This window comes from Trachypithecus francoisi, unplaced genomic scaffold (genome assembly GCF_009764315.1).
Source record: "Trachypithecus francoisi isolate TF-2019V2 unplaced genomic scaffold, Tfra_2.0 Lachesis_group3, whole genome shotgun sequence".
NCBI lineage: Eukaryota > Metazoa > Chordata > Mammalia > Primates > Cercopithecidae > Trachypithecus > Trachypithecus francoisi.
The window spans coordinates 32,421,118-32,445,462 of record NW_022681468.1 but is presented as its reverse complement, the minus strand read 5'-3'; the positions used below and the strand labels follow the sequence as shown (position 1 = coordinate 32,445,462).

At 37.0% G+C, this 24,345-nt stretch overlaps 1 protein-coding gene across 4 annotated transcripts in view; it reads left to right on the top strand.

Moving 5' to 3' along the window:
• Positions 1-21,781, top strand: part of YLPM1 (YLP motif containing 1) — a 74,887-nt gene extending 53,106 nt beyond the window's left edge. Inside the window, exons 12-21 of one of the 4 annotated variants that reach the window (XM_033187423.1) lie at positions 1,528-1,590; positions 1,889-2,008; positions 2,249-2,425; positions 2,512-2,595; positions 3,555-3,638; positions 6,386-6,466; positions 9,590-9,641; positions 14,556-14,686; positions 20,857-21,039; positions 21,367-21,781. In XM_033187423.1, the coding sequence (XP_033043314.1) occupies positions 1,528-1,590; positions 1,889-2,008; positions 2,249-2,425; positions 2,512-2,595; positions 3,555-3,638; positions 6,386-6,466; positions 9,590-9,641; positions 14,556-14,686; positions 20,857-21,003 (939 nt within the window). In that variant the 3' untranslated portion in view covers positions 21,004-21,039; positions 21,367-21,781. Of the gene's footprint in view, positions 1-1,527; positions 1,591-1,888; positions 2,009-2,248; positions 2,426-2,511; positions 2,596-3,554; positions 3,639-6,385; positions 6,467-9,589; positions 9,642-12,689; positions 14,078-14,555; positions 14,687-20,856; positions 21,040-21,366 lie in introns of those variants that run through there. The other 3 variants (XM_033187425.1, XR_004431505.1, XM_033187424.1) reach the window with 3 other exon arrangements.
• The last annotated feature ends 2,564 nt before the right edge of the window (positions 21,782-24,345 follow it).

Below are 24,345 nucleotides of genomic sequence, written 5' to 3'. Positions count from 1 at the left end.
TAAATTACTTAATTTGTTGGCATACAATTGTTCATAGTATTCCTTTGTAATCTTTTTTTATTTCTGTAAGGTTGATAGTAATGTCCCCTCTTTCATTTCTTTTTTATTTGAGGCGGAGTCTCACTGTTGCCCAGGCTGGGGTTGCACTCCTGGGCTCAAGTGACCCTCCTACCTCAGCCTCCTGAGGAACTGGGATTATAGGCACACGCTGCTGAGCCCAGCTTTCATTTCTGATTCTGGTAATTTGAATCTTCTTTTTTTTCTATTCAGTTTAGGTAAGAGTTCATCAATTTTGTTGGTCTTAGCCAGGCGTGGTGGCTCACGCCTGTCATTCCAGCACTTTGGAAGGCTGAGGTGGGTGGATCACTTGAGACCAGGAGTTCAAGACCAGCCTGCACAACATGGTGAAACCCCATCTCTACTAAAAACACAAAAATTAGCTGGGTGTGGTGGCAGGCACCTGTAATCCCAGCTGCTTGGGAGGCTGAGGCATTAGAATCGCTCAAACCTGGGAGGCAGAGGTTGCGAAGAGCCAAGATTGCACCACTGCACTCCAGCCTCAGTGACAGAGCAAGACTCCATCTCAAAAAAAAAAAAAAGACCAACTCTTTTTGGAGTGCAGTGGTGCAATCTCGACTCACTGCAAGCTCCACCTCCCGGGTTCATGCCATTCTCCTGCCTCAGCCTTCTTAGTAGCTGGGGCTACAGGCATCCGCCACCACGCCTGGCTAATTTTTTGTATTTTTAGTAGAGAGGGGATTTCACCATGTTAGCCAGGATGGCCTCAATCTCCTAAGCTCGTGATCCGCCTGCCTCGTCCTCCCAAAGTGCTGGGATTACAGGCATGAGCCACCGCGTCTTGCCAAAGTTGGTCTTTTTAAAGAACCACTGCCACTGTTTGGTTTTATTGATTTTTTCTTTTTTCTGTTTTCTATTTTATTAACTTCTGCTTTAATCTTTATTGTTTCTTTCCTCTGTTTCTTTTTTTTTTTTTTTGAGACTGAGTCTTGCTCTGCCACCCAGGCTGGAGTGCAGTGGCCGGATCTCAGCTCACTGCAAGCTCCGCCTCCCGGGTTTATGCCATTCTCCTGCCTCAGCCTCCGGAGTAGCTGGGACTACAGGTGCCCGCCACCTCGCCCGGCTAGTTTTTTTGTATTTTTTAGTAGAGACGGGGTTTCACCGTGTTAGCCAGGATGGTCTCGATCTCCTGACCTCATGATCCGCCCGTCTCGGCCTCCCAAAGTGCTGGGATTACAGGCTTGAGCCACTGCGCCCGGTCGAGTATGTTGTTTAATTTTCACATATTTGTGAGTTTCTCTAACATATTCTTACTATTAATTTCCAATTTCATTCCACTTGGTCCAAAAACATACTTTGTATTATTTCTATCCTTTCAAATTTATTAAGGTTTGTTTCATGGCCTATTGTATAGTCTATCCTGGAAAATGGTAGGTCATTGTTAACTATTATCTCGTTGCAGAAACTTTTCTCTGAGTGATTTTTTTTTTTTGGTCTATTCTGTTTCAGATTGTTGTTATAATGAGAGGATTACCTGGCAGTGGAAAGACACATGTTGCAAAACTTATTCGAGTGAGTATGGGGAAGCTGAAAAATCAGTTGCTTGTGTTAGTAGTCACTTGCCTTCTTATTAATAGCAGGCAACATAATACCAGTAGAATTGTCTTCCATTTGATCCACTAGAGTTGGCCTATGTGGTAGATGTTGTCCATATATATTTTTATCTACTCAGAGAAACATTTTGCCTCGGCTTGATTTGAAACCACCAGAAGATTGTATATTATTTGGCCACAGAAGGGAACTTTGATGTGATAATTAACTAATTTATTCCATAAATTCGTTTTAACATTCTTGACTATATGATTCTTAGGATAAAGAGGTAGAATTTGGAGGACCTGCACCCAGAGTTCTAAGCCTGGATGATTACTTCATCACTGAAGTGGAAAAAGAAGAAAAAGATCCAGATTCTGGAAAGAAAGTGAAAAAGAAGGTATGGTATTTATGTCAGATCTCATTCTGATTCATTAATAGTGTTTAAAGGAAAATGTGTTTGGGGAGAAGTGTGGCTTTTTTAAGGGCAAGGACCTCTCTCTTTTCTGAACACAGTACTTTAGTACTTGGCTGTGAAGGAAAGACTACAAAGTAATCTCTATCCAAATGCTAACTGAGGAAAAGATTTAGGATGATTCTTTGCTTTTGCTAATTCCATATCTCTTTTGGGGGACCTTAGGTAATGGAATATGAATATGAAGCTGAGATGGAGGAGACTTACCGCACCAGCATGTTCAAAACTTTCAAAAAGACTCTGGATGATGGCTTTTTTCCCTTTATCATCCTGGATGCCATCAATGACAGAGTTAGGCACTTTGACCAGTTTTGGAGTGCAGCAAAAACCAAGGGATTTGAGGTAGAAACTTAAAGAACTTTAAAGTACTTTGTGTTGTCATGTAAATGTTATATATCTTTGCCTAATTATTATTCATTCTTGCTTAGGTATATTTGGCTGAAATGAGTGCAGATAACCAGACTTGTGGCAAGAGAAATATTCATGGAAGAAAGCTTAAAGAAATAAATAAGGTGATTTTAAGAAACATAGAATAATAGAGTACCATCATGCACAACATAATGATGTTTTGGTTAAGGAAGGACTGCATATATATTGTGGTCCCATAAGATTATAATAATGTATTTTTATTGTACTTTTTCTGTGTTTGGATATGTTTAAATACACAAATGCTTCATTGTGTTGCAGTTGCCTACAGTATTCAGTACATTAACATGCTGTACAAGTTTGTAACCTAGATGTGCAGTAGGCTTTATCATCTAGGTTTGTGTAAGTATACTCTGTGCTGTTCACACAGTGACAAAATTGCCTAATGACCCATTCCTCATAATGTATGCCCATTGCTAAGTGATGTGTGACTGTACTCTAAACCTCATATTATCTGTACCAACACTCTTGTCTGGAAGCTCTTGTTTATCTCCTTTTTTTTCATAACAACTTTCCGATCTGCTTTAGTAAATGTTTCTCTTCCTTTGTTTCTTTTCCTAGCTCTTCTTGAAATTAGCCTGTTATGGCCTGGCGCAGTGGCTCAGGCCTGTAATCCCAGCACTTTGGGAGGCTGAGGTGGGCGGATCGCTTGAGCCTGGGAGTTTGAGACCAACCTGGGCAACATGGCGAAACCCTGTCTCTACAAAAAAATACAAAAATTAGCTGGGCATGGTGTCATGTGCCTGTGGTCCCAACTACTGGGGAGGCTGAAGTGGGAAGATCACTTGAGCCCACCATGTCAAGGCTACAGTGAGCCATGTTGGCGCCACTGTACTCCGGCCTGGGTGACAGACCGAGATTCTGTCTCAAAAGAAAAGAAATTAGCCTGTTAGACTTTACAATATTAAATTAATATTTAATAATTAAATATTTAATTAATATTTAACAGTATTTTAAAATATTGTTAAATGTTGTTTATCTTGGATGCTTGCTTGGTGTTTGAGTAGTTTCCAGAGATAACTCGACCATCTGAATTTTTCAATAGATGGCTGATCACTGGGAAACTGCACCTCGTCACATGATGCGTCTAGATATTCGTTCTTTGCTGCAAGATGCTGCTATTGAAGAGGTAAGTATCCCTTGGTTCAAATGCAATGCAAAGTGACATTACTTTTTCACCTTTTTACTTTGAAAAACTTAAAACCTACAGAAAAGTTACATAAGTAGTATTAATACAAGAACACCTACTGGTATGCCTTTCGTTGAGATCACAGTTAATATTTTGCCACATTTTTCTCTGTATGCATATATTTTTATTAACATTCTTGTTAATGATGTCACTATTTTTGTGGAACCATTTGAGAATTAAGTTGCAGATCTCGTAAACCTTCACCCTTAAATACATCAGCAGATATCTTGTAAGAACAAGGACATTCTCTTTTGATTTGATAACAGTTATCAAATGCAGGAAATTTAGTATCAATAAAATACTATATTAGGTAATATAAATTTCCTGAATTAAATTTCTTGAATTATCTCACATATAGTTTATATTCACATTTCACCAGTTGTCCCTATGACATGATTTATAGAAATTTTCAAAAATCCAAGATTCAATCCTTTAATATAAAATATAGTTTCTCAGCCTTGTCATTGTCATGAAAGATAAGTAATTTATGAAGAGTATAAGCTTGTTTTGTAGAATGCCCCTTAATTTGAATTTGTCTGTTTGTTTCCACATGCTTAGGTTCAGGTTAAACATTAGCAGGAATGCTGCATAAATGATACTGTGCCCTCTCAGTGTGTCACATCAGGAGTCATATGGTATTAATTTATCTCATTGTTAGTGATTTAAGCACTGATTACTTGGTTAAGGTGGTATCCATCAAATTTTTCTACCTTTTTCTCTTTGTGATAAGTAAACTGTAGGGAGATACTCTTAACATCTTTTCCCCAACAGATTTTCATTCATTGGTAATTCTTGCCTGAATCAATTATTAATTTGATGGAAGGAGAAATTTTCTATTTTTACCAGTTGTAGGTTTCTGTTTTGTTTGACCTCTTAATACTCAATATTGTCCTTTTTTTTTTTTTTTTTTGAGGTGGAGTCTCACTCTGTCACCCAGACTGTAGTGCAGTGGCATAATCTCGGCTCACTGCAACCTCCACCTCCGGGTTCAGGTGATTCTCCTGCCTCAGCATCCTGAGTAGCTGGAACTACAGGCATGCGCCACCATGCCTGGCTAATTTTTGTATTTTTAGTAGAGACGGGGTTTCACCATGTTGGCCAGGCCGGTCTTGAACTCCTGGCCTCAAGTAATCTGCCCCCCTCAGCCTCCCAAAGTGCTGGGATTACAGACGTGAGCTACCATGCCCAGCCATCATTGTTCTTTTATGTGATTTTAATTCCCATGCCATTCCTCAACCTATTTCTTTCTGGCTTCTGCCACTAACATTGTCTGGCAACCCTCTCACTAATAATTTCCGTGACAGTGAACAGTTCTTATTTCCCCTATTGATTAATTTTGCAGCCAAATGTAATATAGTTGACCATGCCCACCTTCTTAAAAAACATATTTTTCTCTTGGCTTTTGTGAATTCACATTCTTCTGGTTTTCCTTTTACTTTTTTGGCTATCTCTTTTCAGTCTCTTTCACTGGCTTCTCTTGCTACTCAGTCTTTAAAAGGGCCCCCTTAGGGCTCCATCCTAGGCTCTGTTTTTATTTTGTACCCTCTGTATAGATCATCTGAATCTTTCTAGTAGCTTAGATTGTCACTTATGTGCCATTAATGTTATAAAGTCTAGACTGAATTATATGACTATCTTAACGGTAATATTTCTGAATGGAGGGAGTATAGGTGATTTTTATAATATTCTTTTTACTGTTATTTTCCAAATTCACTACAAAAAATATATGTTATCTTAGTATACCTCAAACTCAACCTATCCAAAATGTAGTTTGTACAAACCTGTTTTTCATTTAGTAGTCTCTGTTTTAGTAATTAGAACCCTAACCACTTGATTGCTGAAACCAGTACTCTGGAAGTTATCCCTGATTCTTTTATCATTGTTGAGACAGAGTCTGACTCTGTTACCCTGGCTGGAGTGCAGTGGCATGATCATAGCTCATTGCTACCTCAACTCCTGGGTTCAAATGATCCTCTCACCTCAGCCTCCTGAGTAGCTGAGAGTACAGGCGCATGCTACCGTGCCCAGCTAATTTTTTATTTTATTTTTTTAGAGATGGGGCCTCACTATGTTGCCCAGTCTGGTCTTGAACTCCTAGACTCAAGCGATCCTCCTGCCCCAGCTTCCCAAAGTGCTGGGATTATAGGCATGAGCCACCGTGCCCAGGCCTGACTCTTTACTCTGCCCTTATACCGGTGTTCAAACCTGTCATGTAGTCAAGAAAGTTTAGTCAGTTTTACCTTTTAATGACCTCTCTAACTCATCTGCTTACTTGCATTGCTACCACTCTGGGCCAAGCCAATATCATCCGACTTTTCAGTATACTGTTTCTTATATTTTGAAATTTGAATCATGGACATGTTTTTATCTGATTGGAAAAATATTTGTTAAAGATTTTTAAAAGAAAATTCTAGTAATCCATAGGCATTCAAAATAGGTAACCATCTACTTAGCACTTAACTTTACAGGGAATTATACAGATGGATATTCAAGGAAAATTAAAGGCAACAATATCCTGTCTTTTATCAGTTCTGTTTCAAACTTTAGGGTATTAAAAATTACTTGGTATGTAACAGTGAGCCTGTCTTGCTCTAGGCTGCTGTGTTCATTCCAGATCTCAATGAAGGAGTCAACATTTTGCTAAATGTTAACTCAGTCTTTTTTTTTTTTTTTAATGGTTGGTATAGGTAGAGATGGAAGATTTTGATGCAAATATCGAAGAACAGAAAGAAGAAAAGAAAGATGCAGAGGAAGAGGAAAGCGAACTGGTAGGAGACAGACCAACCACTTTGAACAGTGTCTCTTTATTAAAATTCTTAAAGAAGGTTTAAATTCAGATCTGTGGTCAGACAACCACTGTTGATATACACTTTAGCGGTATAAGTTTCCATAATCATCTTCAAGGAGACTTTTGGATACTCTTTCTTTTTCCCCAGACCAAAAGAACCCTCTACTGTGGTGTTAAAAGAAAGTTTTAACAGAGTGCTAAGAAACTTACTCTTGTACTCATCTATTTGTGGGTGGTTTTAGGGGAGTATACCTTTTAAGAAAATAATTACATATGAAAGGGCATTCTTACATTCCAGCAGATATGTGGCACAGCCTACCCAACATAGGCATGATTGTCTCTTCTTTGCTACAAGATCTCCAAATTTAGTTCTGTCAACTGAGGCAGAAGAACTTACTGAATGGGGAGGCAGAGGGTTGCCACTGGCTGCTAGATTTGTTCTTGCGCATTTTATCCTAAGTGACAGGGAAAAATTAAATGACTGTGTAGGCAATGGATTTTGCTTAGGCTGATTAGAGGCTTACGTAGTGTGAGTTTAAAGTTTCTGGGTACCTAATGTAAAATGCTTTCGATCACACCTCTGTAGAGACGTTTGCCTTTCCCTGTCATTCAAGAATATGCGACCTATAGAGTTACGTTGACTTTTCAGTGTTTGCTGAAGTACAGAGATTAGCAATGCCTTGGAATAGTGTTGCATTTTAAATCCAGAATATTACTCGGTTTATTTAATACTTGAGCCCTTGCTAAAATTGCTCATCATATTCCTTTGAAAATGTACAAAATGAGAACTCTGATTCCTACCCCCTAGAGTATACAGAATCTCCAGGGAGTGGTCCCATCGAACCCGTGTGTGATATAGAGGACTCTTGATAAAAACTGTGTTTATATAAAGATGGTGTCAACCTCTACATTCCAAGATTTCAAATGTGGATTAAAAAATAAGTTTTAAAGTTAATGGCATTTGAGTCTCAGTATGTGTTTTTTTAAAATCTATTTTTCTTAAGTTGTATTTTGGCATACATAATTTAAAATTTAGGCAGGATATTCACTACAAGGTCCACGCTCTTCTGGAATATGGCTAATGACTTCTTTAGCCATTTGCAGCGTGTGTACTAGAAACTGACTATGTGAGAAGTCTATAATGTTTTAGCTTTCTGAAGCTCCGTCTTTCTATTGTGGAGATTTCAGTTCAAGATACGGTTCGTAACATCTGACTTGCTTAGGTGTAGGTCAAAACTTGGGAACTTTAACTGAATGTACTATTACTTTTTTAAAATGAAACACACTGTAATACTATATTTTTATGTCAGAGTCATGGCAAGGAAGCCTTAGAATTCTACCCTGCTGGATTATCTGCTTTATTTCCAAGTGGCCTACAATTTCAAGCAATGGGAGGATAATATAGTTTAAAGGAAGAACAGGATGATTCCATTAGTGGGGAATGAATACACTTGTTTGCCTAACTTGATTATAAAACTTCTCTTAACCCATTCAAAGATGCAGAATTGAAATCTTTTACTATTGGAGTCTATTCCGAGAGTAAAAGATTCTTGGAGAATATATTAACCAAGGGTTAAGAGCAAGTTTCACACCAACCACTCAGACCATTTAAATGGAATTATCAGTAAACCTTGCATTTTCCACTCTGCACTTATTAATATAGCTGGGTGAAATCCAAAGTTTTGCTGGTAAAGATAATCCTTTGTAGGGGATCATTGGTATGATAGTTTGCCGCCTTTAGTGCTTCAGTGAACCTAAGTAGATAAAATTTATAAATATATTATTCCAGTGATGCTTAGTTTTCAGATGATTTTTAAGATGTAACTTGTCTTCGGTACTTTTAGCACTATCACTTCAGCATAGCTTTGTCTTGGTTTGTTCTAAAAAATGTATTTGGAAAATATATAATTTATAATCCAAAATACTATCTAGTAAGTTGAAATTGAATTATTAGTTCTGGCTGATAGACTAGAAATGTATGAAACCCATACGATTATGCTCTAGTAAACTCTCACACAGAAGCTATCATCATGAAATCTTCAAAATGCTTTGTGATTTACTTTACCTGTGTGTCAGTTTGTTTCATGAACTTGAACATTACCAACAGTAGAGAGATAGATTGATTCATAAAAGAAGATGCTGACACTTTTGATGAATCTGTCCTATTTACTAGATTCCAATATTTACATTTCTGTATGTTAGATCTAATGGAAAACAGTCTAAATGAAGGTAAAGGGGAATCATGATAAATCACATGGTAAAAGCATATACTTGCTAGGTGAATAAACAGAAATGATTACTGCATAGCTCAATAGGCACATTGGGAAATTTGAAAATCTTTTGGGAGTGAGTTTGAAATAAGCCACCCAGTTATTTTATGAAATGTAAGATGTAAGTTACCAGTGTAGATTTCTGGTTTTGCATGTAATAGGATAACATAATTTTTAAAAACATCAGAAATAATAATCTAGTTTTCAACTAATAAAAATGTTCTGAATTTGATTCAGTAAAAGTAGCCTTTGTATGCTCTAACTGGTAAATGAATTGAGTCATTTTAAAATGAAGTTGAACTTCCTAATCGGGTAATTGGGTTAAGTGCTACCAATTCTTTTCCTTTCTTTTGAGTACTTGAAATTACTGAAATATAAAGTAACTATCTTGAAGAACACTTTTTGGACCTTATGGCTACTATCAGTTGATAATAGCAGTTATATTTAGAAGATAACCTAGCTAGTATTACAAATTATCTGATACTCTGAATAATATTAATATTAGCACAGTAACTACCTGTATGTTCTTATCATATTTGCTATACAGCTGTTGTTCAGACTACAGTTGTGAGTCCTGAACTGTAGCTGCCTCAGAGCGCCTTCATGATACTATTCTGGAGTGACTACTCCGAAATGTGGACAGTGCAGTTTGGTGAATTTGATCATTTAGTTTCTTCAAAGATAATGAGATTGTGTTTCCCCTAAGGATGTATTTACAGCTAGTCAGTGGAAACTGAATCCATTCCCAGTTTTAATGCTTTTCCAGTTCAAACGTGATATGCATGTATGTGTCTCTTTCTAACCCTTCGAGCTTCTCTCTGTGTACGATTTAGGGTTACATTCCGAAAAGCAAATGGGAGATGGACACATCTGAGGCAAAGCTAGGTGGGTATTTCCTTTTTCCTGTTTTTATATGTGATACCTGATGGTAATGGTCATAGATCTTTTCTGCTATAAGAGGAACAAATTTCCTAAAACTTCTACTTGAACAGAGATTTCTGGCCTACCTTATATCCTCCAATCTATTTTGTTAGCTTTTATATCTTGTGACAAAGTCATAAGTATTTTAAAAGAACTGCTTTCAATACTATTTAAAGTTTTTAGAGTCAACAGAAATATTTGATAATTCAGCAACAAAATATTGTCACTTATAAAATCTATTCTTTTATATTAATCAGAAATGTTGGTGCTGATGAGATTTCTTTTTTAAAGAATATTTAAGTGCAGTCCAAAGTTAAACCTGATTATGAATACTTTAGATAATAAAAATAATATAAAGTTTAAAATTAATTAAAAGGCATTTATTCTCCTTGTATAATAAATGAGAATTTCTGAGTAGAGAGAAGCAGATATGTAATTCAGGTTTTTGAGGAGCCTGCTTTATAAAATTCAGTTTAAATTTTTCTTCAAATTGTTAATGCCAAATTCCAAGATAAACCAGTTTAAATGATTGTCTAAATCAGAATTTGAAGTTGCTTAATGTGAAGTTATCTGTCAAACAAAAAAGTCATACATACCCAATGGATTCCCTCTAGTATTTGTTGGTGAAAACTGCAAAATATTTTTTCAGTTTTACTTCGTTTAAAGAGAACCATTTAGCATGTTGATTAAGATGTATTAATAAAAATCTAAAACAATGTGCTAAGGACTTTTTGAGATCAGCCTTACTGATGTATGAGGTATGACTGTCAGTTTATGTTTCTTTTCCTGGTATTATACTCCAAAACTAAAGGAACCATCTAAGTATCTTAAATTGATACAGGAAGTTTGAGTCATTTAGCTGCTTCATTGCTTGGGACATGTGTTTCTGACATCAAAGGAGTGCATTTTACATGCAATTACATAAGCTATGCCTTTAATTTGCCCCAACTACTTGTGTTAGCAGTTGGTATTGACCAGGTCCTGTGTTAAAAGACAGTTCCGCAAACTGTATTATTACATTACTGGTATAGGTGCTTTGTTGTCAAGTCTAAAAGATTTTTTTTAGTTTATGTCGTGTGAAAATTTTATGTGGTTTTTGACATATTCTTCTAGTCGTCTTCCCTCTGTGGGAAATCTTAATAATAACTAATTGTCATCTTCCAGAGACCCTTAAAGCACTTATGTGTTTAAATGCAATTAAATATGTAGGAAAATAAAAATTAGAAAATACTTTAAAAATAATAATAATGCTTTAGTTCTGCTTATTTCGACGTTAGATTAACTCTCTGTGAAGTTCTGTACATTAGAATGACCCGTAATATGCTAAGATCTTTTCTCTCTTCTGGTTCTCTAAATATTGATTATCTTTTGGGGCAAAGAGAGATCATAAAGATAGTTAAGGGGGATGTAAAAGTGATAAATATTAGCTTAACGTGTAATCTTTAGAGGCCTCATGTAATACATGATCTGGGGTAATGCTGTTTTAAACTCAAACCAGTCCATCTTTTACTTTTCTGTTTTTAAAAGGAAAAGGGAATTTAGTTGTGATGATTATTCAAGCATATATATTAATATTGGTATTTCTTGGAATTTCTGGAAAAAATTCTGGCCCGTCTACCATTTGCTTTTCAGAAAATACATTTTATACAGATTTTCAGTTTTAAAGACAGAATAGTAGATAATGAATTCCAGAAATGGATTTTTTTAAATAAACCATTTCAATGAAAGGCACTGAAGATCTGGTAATAAATCTGGGAAATAAATTTTAACATATTTGCAGTCGGGTTTTATTTTTTAACAAGAGTGACAGTAATGTTATATATAAGGACTTGTATCTTGCACCACTGTATTGAGAGCTAATCCTACCACAGAGGAAGGCAAATGAGTGTGCATTCTTGAAAGTGCTTACTACTTCAAGGTTGGTCCATTGACCCAACTGAGAAGATTCTTCTCTGAAACATGAGGATCTTGTGTCAGATCTTGTAGCCTATTTATGTTGCCTTCCTTATCATAACAAATTTAATATAATTTGATTACCAAGTACAATTTATTTTTCTGAGTACTTTACCAACATTCCCCAATTACTCTTGGAAAATGATTATACTGGGTGGAAATGTATTACGTTTTAGCAGTGTCACATGTTGAGCGAAAACAGTTGAATCTGAAACAGAGGAATTTTGATTCACAAATGAGTCTGCCAGTGAGAACATACTTACCTATATAGTCTTTCAAGCAGCTGGTTAGATCTTATTGCAGATTCTTGATCTATGCTCATTAAGTATAGTGTTCAGCCTGTGCCTGAATGTTAAATTGAAAGTGATGTGATTTTAGAACAGTTTACAACGGGCCTGAGCTACCTCTGGCATGGAGTTGTTGAAGGCTGCCTGTGGCCCACCTTCAGTCCCACCAGACTGGTTCTTCCCTGCTGGGACACAGACATCCTAATACAAGGGCAGGTTGTTACTTGCCACATCAGGTGCTGGGATTCAGCACTGAAGCTACTTAAACTCCAGTGACATGATTTTAGTTTCTCATACTGTGAAGCTAGTTGAAACTGTTATCATCCTAATTTAGGTTTCTTCATATAAAGTACTTTTGCTTTTCTCATCTCAGTGTCATTTGTCTCTACTCATGAGTTGTATATTGGTTTTCTACATGTCAGACAGATTCATCTCTTCGGAGTTGGAATATAATTATTATTTGTATAGGTGTGTAATCTTGTATGTTTACTTTGAACAGATTTTCAGAAATACCATTTACATTTAGAAAATACATAGCTGTATCTAAGGAATTTTTCTGTTGTGCTATAATACATACTGTTTCAAATATGTGATAAAATTCTGTGACCTGCCAAGTTGGATTTAAAACTTCATCTTCATCTTAAAACTTCATCTTTTGAAATCTCTGAAAATCATTAGTGTGCATGGATTGAACACCAGTCTTTCTGTAATTAACAACCCCAGATTTCTCTCCCCTCACCTTATGCCATCCATCTGTGTGTTTGGTTTCCAGTATGCCATGTGGAAGAGGTGTGAGCCTTTCTTCAGCCCAAGAAGGAAACTTTAAACATATTTGCACAATAAAATTTCAAATTAAACATTTCAACAAGGGTGCTCAGACTAGAAATACATGCTCTTCTGAAATTCCATGTTGCAACTGTAACTCCTGTCATATATACCCAGTGTATGAGGAAAAGTTCTTGCAGTTTTCATACTGCCCTTCTGTATTGCTGCCTGGCTGTGCTCTGTTGTTGGAATTGAAATATGAAATTTTTACTTTGAAGTATGTTAATGTCAAACTTGATCGTATTAAGTTTGGAAATCCTTTGAGGTTTATTTAATAAGTGTGTTGGAGCTTCTTTCTCTTCTGGTAATACTGTACACTGTTGAACCGAGAACAGTTTTATTGTTTGTGGGACTTTGTTGGTTTTCTAATACCATAACCTGTGTCCCTGTGCAGTCAGGGGGTCACTTCTTTAAGATCATGTATAATATGGCCCGTCATATACACGTAGATAGAGCTATTTGGTACAGCATGTGATTCCAGAGATTAGACGACTGGATCTCTTGAATCCATACATGTTAAAATTTTGCCAAAATGAGATGATTAAAATTTTTGTGAGTTTTATAAACTGTTGCAGTTTGCCTTACTGATTTTTCAATGATAATCACTTTTATGGGAAAGGGGCTTAGGAACAAAAAACTTAGCCACGAATGCAAAATCTTACTGGTTTTTAAAGCTTGTAACAGTTAGTTGTGTGTAAAACTTTTATATTTGAAACATAAACTCACCCTTTCTGCCACTGCTTTCATTGCACTTTTCATACCAAGTTTTCTCCAACGTGGTGTCTAAAAGATTTTTATTATATACACTCTTTATGGAATTCAATGAAGTGTGGTTATGCTGTGTTTCTGAAGTTTTTAGGCTTTTCTTCATTGGCCTGCCTAGTACTAGTGTGTTTATATGACTTCAGATGATTCAGAAGTTTAGTGCTTCATTGTAGCAAAAAATGTATATAACTCATAATATCCTACATGTAGCATTCAAAATCAATTATTAATAACCAATAAAAGACTCAACACATTTTCATTGCGTGTTCTTCTTTAAGACACCTAAACTCATATCTCATAATTTCTGAATCTGCAATCCCTATTCATTAATTGATTATAGTTTTTGAGTTGTTGGAAAGCCTAGCCCTCTCAGATTCAGGGTTCAGAAAGAATTATCAGGTCTGGTAAAATTGTCTGACTAGCCCTTAGCCTCAGAATGGTCAACTTCATAGTATGAGCAAAGAAAGTGGTGATCTCATATAGTCAGCTTATTCATGAACATTAATTCATGGTGAATGCACTCACAGCAACCAAAAAATAAAAATAAAAAAAAAAACTGTTCATCTAAAACCTTAAACGTTAGCTTGGCTCATTAAGTTCTTGGTACTACCTGCTTTTCATATGACACAGTATCAAACATGATTGCAGATGAAATGGGTGGTGGTAATATTGTGTTAAAGAAAAAAAGAATGGAAGACACTGTCTGGAAAAGCCCAACTTTGCATTTGCCATCAGAACATGAGAGCTATGGTGGGTGGGAGGACAAGGAGACCAGGAGCCAAGTGCCTTTTCTTGCCTTGCCCATATTTGCTCTTAAACCAACATCATAAACATAATGGCTACCAGAGTGAATACCAAATAATGGAAATTCTGGCACAGAACTTGATATTATCTCAGCCAAGAAGATAGTTTGGATCTGCAAGTGATGCTGCACTCAAAAATGTGGATATGCCCTCTGAAAGTGTTCCAGCCTTCTTTTCCCCTGTGTGTGTGTCATGTGCAAACTCACACTCTTCCTTAATGTTACGGCTCTGTGTTTGTCCCTCAGACAAGTTGGATGGCTTGAGGACTGGTACTAAAAGGAAACGTGACTGGGAGGCCATTGCCAGCAGAATGGAGGATTATCTTCAGCTCCCCGATGATTATGATACTCGTGCTTCTGAGCCTGGGAAGAAGAGGGTAAGAGACTTTGTCAATAACTGCCAACAAATGAAGGGCCCATTTAGGCATCTGGTTTTAGGAAGTTACAGGCAGATAATCACATGAATGCTATTTTTAAAATGATTTAGTTTACGCTATGTCATGTTACACTTCCCAAAAAGGAGTCATACCTTATAAATTATCTCATCAAAATGTACAAGTAACTTAAAAAACTGGAGAACAGAACCTCACATGGCTAGTGCGTTGTCAACCTTAAAGGCATTGGGAGTGGCCAGTCACTTGTGCCATTTTGTCATGGGGCAAAAGAAGCCAAGTACAGAGTAGGGTATTGAAGAGAACCTGTGGAACTTCTTAATGGATGGAGTGTGGAGGGTCTAAAGGTAGATAGAATCAAGGGTGACCCCTTGGTACTCTGGCCATGAGCACTGCATGTATGTGGTGCCATTTAGTGAGAGAGAGAAAACTGAGGGAGTCATAGGTCATGATTTTTGGAACTGAGAGAAATAATTTAAGTTCTGTGAGAGAAATTTTAATTTTTCTTCTAATTAAGTTAGAAGTGTAAGTGAAAATGTCAAAATGACTATTGGATTTATTAGTACAAAATTCACCAGGGAGATCAGACTGAACTAACAAATTTCAGGAAATGGTATTTAAAAGCATGGGACCGAATGATCTTGCCCAAGGAAAAAGTATAAATGGAAAAGGCAATAGGACGCCAGACTCTAAAATTTAGTTCAGATAGAGCTAAGTGTTTCAAGAAGAAAAGAGTGTAGTCAGTTTTTAAATGATGCAGAAAAGACAAGTAAGTTTGGAACAGATAAATGACTGCTAGATGTGGCAACATGGAGGTCACTGATGATTGTAGTTTGTCATCAGTCTACAGTGATGAGGGGGCAGAAACCAGTTTGGAGCAGATTAAAGAATGAATAAGAAATGATGAAGTACAGTACAGCATATGTAGGCAACTTTTTGAAGTTTTGCTATGAAAAGGAATAGAGAAATGAAGCTAGAGCATTAGATAGGTCTTTACATAAATGTTGAATTCAGTAAAAGTGATAGATGTGCATATCCTTTAAAACAAAATAACAAAGCAAAGGGATCATATATACTGTTCTGTACAAGTCTTTTTCAGCTATTCCATCTTGATCTTTCTATATAAGCATTCTTTTTAAAGGGCTCCTTAGTGTGCCATTGTTGGGTTGTACAATCAGTTATTTAACTAGTCCCTTTGTATTAGTCTGTTTGCGTAGCTATAAAGGAATATGGGAGATTGGGTAATTCATAAAGAAAAAATATTTATTTTGGCTCATTGTTCTGCAGGCTGTATAGGAAGCTTGGTGCTAGCATCAGCTCCTAGTGAGGCCTCAGGAAGTCTTCAGTTATGATGGAAGACAAAGGAGGAGCCAGCGTGGCAAGAGAGGAACCAAGGGGAGGGGGTCCCAACTCTTTTTAACAACCAGATCTCATATGAACTCAGAGTGAGAACTCACTCATTACCATTAGGAGGGCACCAAGACGTTCATGAGGGATCCTCCTCCATGACCCAAACACCTTCAATATTGGGGATTACAATTCAACATGAGATTTGAAGGGGACAAACATCCAAACCGTAATATGAGATTTGAAGGGGACAGACATCCAAACCGTAATATCTTTATTGATGGATGCTTACAGTGTTTCCATTTATTGCCAGTACGGACGTGAAGGTTGTGGTGTGTATGTCTCTCTTTAAATACCTACATGCAAGTAATTGCCTGTTTTTCTACACTTCGACCAGCAGTGCTGTTATCAAACTCTTTAACTTTTAATAATCTGATAGGTGAAAAAAAATAGTATCTCATTTTTCATTTATTTACTTAAGAATGAGGTTGTGCATCATTTACCTCTATGCATCATTTCTTTGTATTTGTTTCTTAATGAATTTTCTCAGTGCCTTAGTGTACTTAGTGTACTTTGTAATGGACACTATTACAAAGAATCCAGGTTTCAAAACTTTTTAAAATACTGCAGATACTCCAAAGCCTGCCCTTGTCTGTGTAACTTCAAGGGATGGGGAAGGGAGAGCCCACTGCCATTTGCACCCAGCCTCACCAAAGAACTACTTGTAGTGATACCTCTTACTCAAGTTTTTTTTTTTTTTTTTTTTTTTTTTTTTGAGGCGGAGTCTCGCTCTGTCGCCCAGACTGGAGTGCAGTGGCCGGATCTCAGCTCACTGCAAGCTCCGCCTCCCGGGTTCACGCCATTCTCCTGCCTCAGCCTCCCGAGTAGCTGGGACTACAGGCGCCCGCCACCTCGCCCGGCTAGTTTTTTGCATTTTTTTAGTAGAGACGGGGTTTCACCGTGTTAGCCAGGATGGTCTCGATCTCCTGACCTCGTGATCCCTCCGTCTCGACCTCCCAAAGTGCTGGGATTACAGGCTTGAGCCACCACGCCCGGCCCTCTTACTCAAGTTTTAAGACTGGAGCCAACAGAGGCAGAAGTGGCCCTTCCTTGCAAATAATAAAGTGTAGTTCTGGTAACAATTAGTAATCTAAAATGAGAAATATTTTCTCTGTTTTTACTCAGGTAACTATCACTGTCTTCACTAAGGAGTATGTAATGCCATGCAGTTTATTTTGTTAGGTTGGGTGACCAAAGAGAACTGAATGGTGCACATTCTAGTTCTTTAAAGTTACTCCTCTTTAACTCTCCTCCCCTGCCTTATACCTTGACTTCAGATAGTTTTTAACTCTTGAACTACTCACCAAAATCAACATTAGAGCACAAGAAGATCCTACAGGTAGTAAAGAATACAGAATGCTGTACATTACTCATTCCTTTTCTGGGGTTTTTTTGTTTCTGTGATCCAGCTTTTTACAGATACCAGGTGGGTTCTTGGGATTAACTTCCTCTATAACGAAAAGGTGGTTCTGTAGAGTTGGTTATATTAGAATTTTGCCTAAATGGCTAGGCTTTAAAATATAATTTACTTTTAAAATGTTTGCTTGCTTGGGTATAAAATGATAGCTTACTTGGACTTTAATTTGTATTTCTTTGATGACTATGAAAGGCAAACATTTCCCTTGTTTGCTTGCTGAATTTGTGTATTTTAGAAATATTTATAGTGACAGTGGATGAAATATAAGGACCTCAAACCTTTGAGTGCTAGTCGAGATTTTTCTGTATTATAACAGTTTTATTTTTACAGGAAAAAACAACAGCAAAAATGTTGTCAGTCTCAAAAGTACCTCTAGGAAAATTAAAAGGGACACTGACATTTAAGAAGCCATTTCAAGCTGAAAGTCATTATTCTGCTTCTTATATTTTTAGTGGTTTGGTAATCATTTATTCATTCCATATGTTGAATGTCTTTGTATGAAGTCTATGAATGAGTCCTCTTAAGGAGCTGACATCCAGTGGAGGAATTCAACATGTAAATAAATAATTTTACTATAGCATCAGTATAAATTAGAGATATTAACAAAATACAGTAGTTTCCAAAATACTTTAATTCCAACTTCATTTGTTGTTGGTTTTTTTTTTTATTATTATACTTTAAGTTCTAGGGTACATGTGCATGACGTTTATATCATGTATAACTCCCCAAGGTTTTTTTTTTTTTTTTTTTTGAGACGGGGTCTCACTCTGTTGCCAGGCTGGAGTGCAGTGGCGTGATTTTGGCTCACTGCAAACTCTGCCTCCCAGTTCAAGCCATTCTCATGCCTCAGCCTCCTGAGTAGCTGGGATTACAGGTGCCCACCACCACACCTGGCTAATTTTGTTTGTATTTTTAGTAGAGATGGGGTTTCACCATGTTGGCCGGGCTGGTCTCAAACTCCTGACTTCAGGTGATCTGTCTGCCTCAGCCTCCCAAAGTGCTGAGATTACAGGCGTGAGCCACTGTGCCTGGCCGAATTCCAATGTTAAAATCTTGGGCATTTATTCGCAAACATACTACTTATTTCAAAAACAACTAAACACTTTTTCTTCTAATCCTACCATATAAGGGGCAAACTGTGGCCACTGAACAAAGAAAAAGTAACCAGCCCACAGCAAATTTAAATCCATTCCCATGGCATCCTCAGCACAGTAGTGTGTTTTCACATAAATGCCCAAAACTTAGTTTGTAATGACTTTCGCTAAAATGTGTATCCTTGATCCTAGGTGGAGCTGAGAGAGTATATATGAATTTTATTTATTTATTTATGTATTTATTTTTGAGGTAGGGTCTCTCTGTCACCCAGGCTGGAGTGCAGTGGTGTGATCTTGGCTCACTGTCACTTCTGCCTCCCAGGCTCAAGCAATTCTCCTACCTTATCCTTGTTAGTAGCTAGGATTTCAGACACCCACCACACCACCATGCCCAGCTAATTTTTGTATTTTTAGTAGAGACATGGTTTCGCCATGTTACCCATGCTGGTCTCGAACACCTGGGCTGAAGTGATCTGCCGGCCTTGGCCTCCCAAAGTGCTGGAATTACAGGTGTAAGCCACTGTGCCTGGCTGTATATATGAATTAATCAAAATAGGTACTTCAGCGTTGATGGGCAGAATGCCCAAAGATTTTTCTATATGAAAGCCCACATTATTTATTAGGCTTCTTACTAAGGCCCATGAAAGACATTGAGCCATAGGTTTTCTATATACTAAAAACCTACTTTCTGGGAAGTCAGGTGTTATCAGTTTCTTCCTACTGCTATTACTGTGACTCCTCTCTTTGACCAGGTGATACTGTTAGAAGCCTAGTTATTTCATTGCCAGTCATGCAAATAGTAATTTGTGTACGTTAGAGCAATAATGCATTTCCAGGTCCAGTGTGAAGAGCATGGTGTTTCCATGCTCTGGTTCCCTCTCCTTGTCACAGATAATAAATCACAAGCCATGTTTAAAATACATTATCTGCAGACTTTGGTACCATGTAGTGCAAGCAACAGATTCATAGTTTCTTTTTAAGAATCTGAACTTTTACAGAGTATGTATATCTCCATATACTTTTAAAAACATGTTAACATAATATGTGGCTGGGCATGGTGGCTCATGCTTATGATCATAGCACTTTGGGAGGCCAAGGCAGGAGGATTGCTTGAGCCCAGCAGTTTGAGACCAGCCTGGGCAACATAGTGAGACTCTGACTCTAAAAAAAAAAAAAAAATTACAAAAATTTTAAAAAATCATATGTAAGAATATATATATTTTAAAAATCAGAATACCAATAGGAAATATCCCTGATCCATGTATTTGTAGTTATAATCTTGCCATGGATATCAGCTGAGTCTGTTTCTTGGTCTCTTTATCTCATGAATAAAAATAGTAATACCAGCTTACTGTTTTCTCTAAGATTAAATTTCAAGAAATATTTTTGTGTAGAGATAAATAAAATTCAGTTACTGATCTAGGGTGTTGATAGTCTGTTAGGAAAGACAGATCTATAAGTGGATAATTACAGTACAGTGTGGAAGTTCAAAAGCAGACATATCAAAATCCAGAAGTTAACTGTGGGAAGCAGTGATTATTTGATTGGCAAAGGAAAAAGGGGTAAGTCAGGGAGGGATGACTGGACTCATGCCAAGCGGATAAGGTTAGGGAAAAGACATTTCAGGAAGAATGACTAGTACTTATATGCAGAGTTACAGAGACATGAAATGGTGCAATGCGCTCTGAGTGCTAGAAGGAAGTCTGTATTGTTTGTATAAAATGCCATAGGCACTGGCCAGAGATGTTGCAGGAAAGTAGTTGGGGCCAGCTCAAGAGGGACCTGAGTTCTTGGACTTTACCTGGTAGGTAGGGGAAGGAGTTAAAGCAAATGAGTCACAACTGTGTGTTTTAGGAAGATCACTCTGACAGCATGAATCTGGAGGGCGTGAGTACAGACAGGAAGACTAGGTAGAGATTAGTGCTTTGCTTTCAGGTGAAAAAAAAAAATGAGGTCAGTGAATTATTAAATAAAAAGGAATGGCAGAGGAGAAAGAGAGGACAGGATTGAGCTGAACTGTTCAGGAGCTGGAATGGTTAGGACTTGGATTGGCCAGAGAGTTTTCTCTCTGTGACTTAAAATATGTGACTTTTCCCAGTTTTCCTGGGTTAGTTTTTAATTTTTTAAGCTTGAGGTTTCAGATGAGTCATTCTACCCCTTAGACTGTCCAGAGAGGGAGGGGGCTCTTTGCATATTTATTTTTCCTAAAGCTCAGCCTAATGCTGTGTTCTTTTTAGGTCAGATGGGCAGACCTGGAAGAGAAGAAGGATGCAGATAGGAAAAGGGCCATAGGTTTTGTGGTCGGACAGACTGATTGGGAGAAGATCACAGATGAAAGTGGTCACCTGGCTGAAAAAGCCCTCAATCGAACCAAATATATATGAGACTTAGTTTTTGAACGGAGTCATTATTCCTCTAAGGTAAGAGTACACAGTCATATAAATAGCCTACTGTGTGGTTGCTTCAAAGGGTTTGAGATAAAGAAGACAGCATGCTTTGCTAAAAATGCTCTCTTCTTGTGTTATTTTATAGTGCTGAAAGAGTAAGTATGTGCTAGTTGTTAACATTTACAATACTATTAGAAAAGGAAGCCATTTTCTACAACCTGGCTCACTTATAAAAATAAAAACCTTGAGAAAAACTTGAATTCAATAGATTTGGGAAGGAGTGAAATGATGTTATATTAAGGGTTACTGAACCTTTTGCCTGTTCTTTCCAGGTGTCACAGCCTTGTCTTTTCTTTCCAGGTGGTTCGCTTTGAGGTGATCTGAAGCCAAGGCCTCACGGAGCTTCTTTGTGTGTCACCTTGCTTCCACGTTTCAGTTATTGTTTTGTTTCTACTGCTTTAGTTTTTTTAAAGTTCTCCAGTGTCCCCAAGAGGTATTAGAATCTTGCTGTACCCAAGCAAGATGTTAATTTTTCTTTTAACTATTTTGGGGAGGGAGGGAGTGATAGCTTAACTGCTGAAGCCAGGTGGGGGTCCGCTGGAGGATTCCAACAGAGAATATTTCCTCCACTGTACAATGTCACAGACTATCTCTATCATCATTGCTTTGTGGCTGTTTCTGTTTTTTACTGTATGTAACTGGTAGCTGATTGTACTAGGATTAAAAACAATAAACTTTCATGATAAAGCCGATGAGATTCATGGGCTATACAGCATGGGCCCTTTTCTCTTGTTTTCTTAATTTTATTTTTATTGCTTTTTAAATATGGTATGTCCTAATTAAATGCTAGCTGAACATCCCAAAACCTCTTTTTAATTGAATATTATGTGGCTCAATGATTCCGTAGCACATGTTGTAAAACACAAGGTTCAAATGATGTTCAAAACACTCATCTTTGTTTTATAGCTGATTTATTTCTCTATCTTTGTGTCTTGAAGACTGATGAACCTTAAGTTCAAATATTCATCAGTTCCCTGGAGCATATCCATTCTGTAACATGATGCTTTATTTAAAAAAAATTTTTTTTCCTCTCTGTTCTTCCCTCTCTTCTTTCCTTTCTTCCTTTTTTCACTTTCTCCCTTTATACTCTGTTAGGTTTTTATTTTTTCCTGATCTGGCTTTGAATCCTGGTAGACAGAACTGGTGTATTCCATGGAATTCAAGCTTGTTGCCTTACTTTGAACTTGAATTGTAGATTTTTAAATGAAGATTGCAGGGAAAGAGTGATAAAGATGCAGAGCACTCTGGCATGTAACCTTTAAGCCTGTCAGGTTTTCAAGTTCTTGCCAGATTGTTCATTACTGGAAAGCATGGCCTTCTGCACAGAATTTCCTCTCTTGTGATTGATACCAGGTGGAACCCAGAAACATACAGAGATAAAACCCAAATATTATTTCTATTTAAACATCCTGCAAAGAAAAAAGTCATCTTTTAGCATGAAAGAAGATGAGCCTTCTTCCTCAAGCATCATTTCCATTTTGTAATCCAACTCAGCAATTTGTAAATGTGTTCACTGAATACTTCAATATTTTGAAATATTCTCTTTCAGGCCACAGATGAAAATCCTTTAGTTTTATGACCTACATTAAAGACTGTATGAATAGAGCTAATATTTAGTAGCATTTGAACAGTATCTCTTTGGGTTCAACAAGTTGATATTATAGTACTGAATACCCCAATTTAATGGAAATTCTAACAACTTTCTGTACTTTTATCTTCCCTGAAAATCTGAACTTTTAAGCAAAAGAGACTTTAAGTTCATTAAAAGTCAATATTGAATGTATAAATTGCTACATTAAATAACTTCCACTGTTTGCAGTATTTAATAAGCTATTTTGATTGCTTATTGGCCTACAATATATTTCTGTGTACTGACCTTTCTCAACCGCCTTTTTTATGTTGAGTGAAGATACGTCGCAAAATAGCCAAATAGAATTATTGTTTGTACAGAGACTCATTTACTACTTTCTAAAGCCACCCAATGCCTATTCTCATCAAAAACAAAACTTCTAGAATGTGTTCTCTAGTTCAGACAAAATGGAGGCTGATATGTTCTTCTGCAGGATGCTTTATTTCAGTTGTCCTTAACCTTGTGACGTTCTAACTGACAGTAGTCAGAATGCCAGTGAAATGAGTGGTGATTACCTGTGAATCACTTAAGAATCATGGGTAATTTTGCGTGTGTGTTTTCACCTTACACCCGTGGCTTTATGTCTGTTCTGTTATACCAGGACAGGGTGGGGAGCTGCGGAAGAGTTAACAGAGTCAGAAAGGACCTCTGTCAGTTTTCAGAAGATATCGATTACATGACCTTAGAGAATGAACATCGAGTGCTCCTACTTTAGAAAATGGGTATAACAACCTTCATGCAAGGGGATTAATGAAAAAAGATTTGGCACCAAAAAGAGTAATGGAGACAGCCAGTTGATAATTGATTTTGCTAGTCCAGTGTGGGGCTTAACAAAATTCTTGCACTTACATTACTACTAGAAGCAGAATAGAATAGGAAGTCCAAGGTATCTTGAAGAAGAAATTTGCTGTGGGTAGAAACTGCCTTGATAATACAAATATTATTGTTTAAGTTTGTTAAGAGGTGCCCTGGAAATGCAGAGGACAAATCTTGGGTTCCATTATTTGCTGGCATTTAATTTTAATTTTATTAACATTGTTTTTCTTCTCTTAGAAAGTTGCTGATTTTAGTCATATGAGTTTTATTTTAAATCTTTTGTGGTGTCATGTTACTTAAAATAATCTTATGTTGGGGAAGGTTTCTGATACCTTGGTGGATGTTTCAGCTTTTTTTTTTTTTTGGTCAGCTCTGTAAAGATGATTTCAGACATTTTAAACTAAAAGTGAAATCTCTTGCTTAAGTGATCCGTCTTTACTTGTAAACTTCCTGTATGAGGAATTCGGTAGATGAGACCCAGAAATTTTTCTGTTTGAGAATATTTAGGGTTAAGTGCTGTATTTGAAATATTCAGGGACTGATTACAGAAATCAGAAGCCATTAATAATAATACACCAGTAGTCTATTGACAGATGATTCATATAATTTTCTAGAAGTTTGAGTTTGATTCAGATATCAGTGTTTAATCCAGAAGTTTATTGACAAAGATAAAATCTTAAATTTTCTGGTTGGATGTATTTTCCTTGTGAAAGAGTTTTGATCATTGAGCAAACCAAAGTAGGTGCCATCTCATCTAGGGATCAACTATTAAATTTTTTATTAGATTGACTAAGAGTCTCAACTTCGGCTTTCTTATTTTGGAGCCCCCTCAG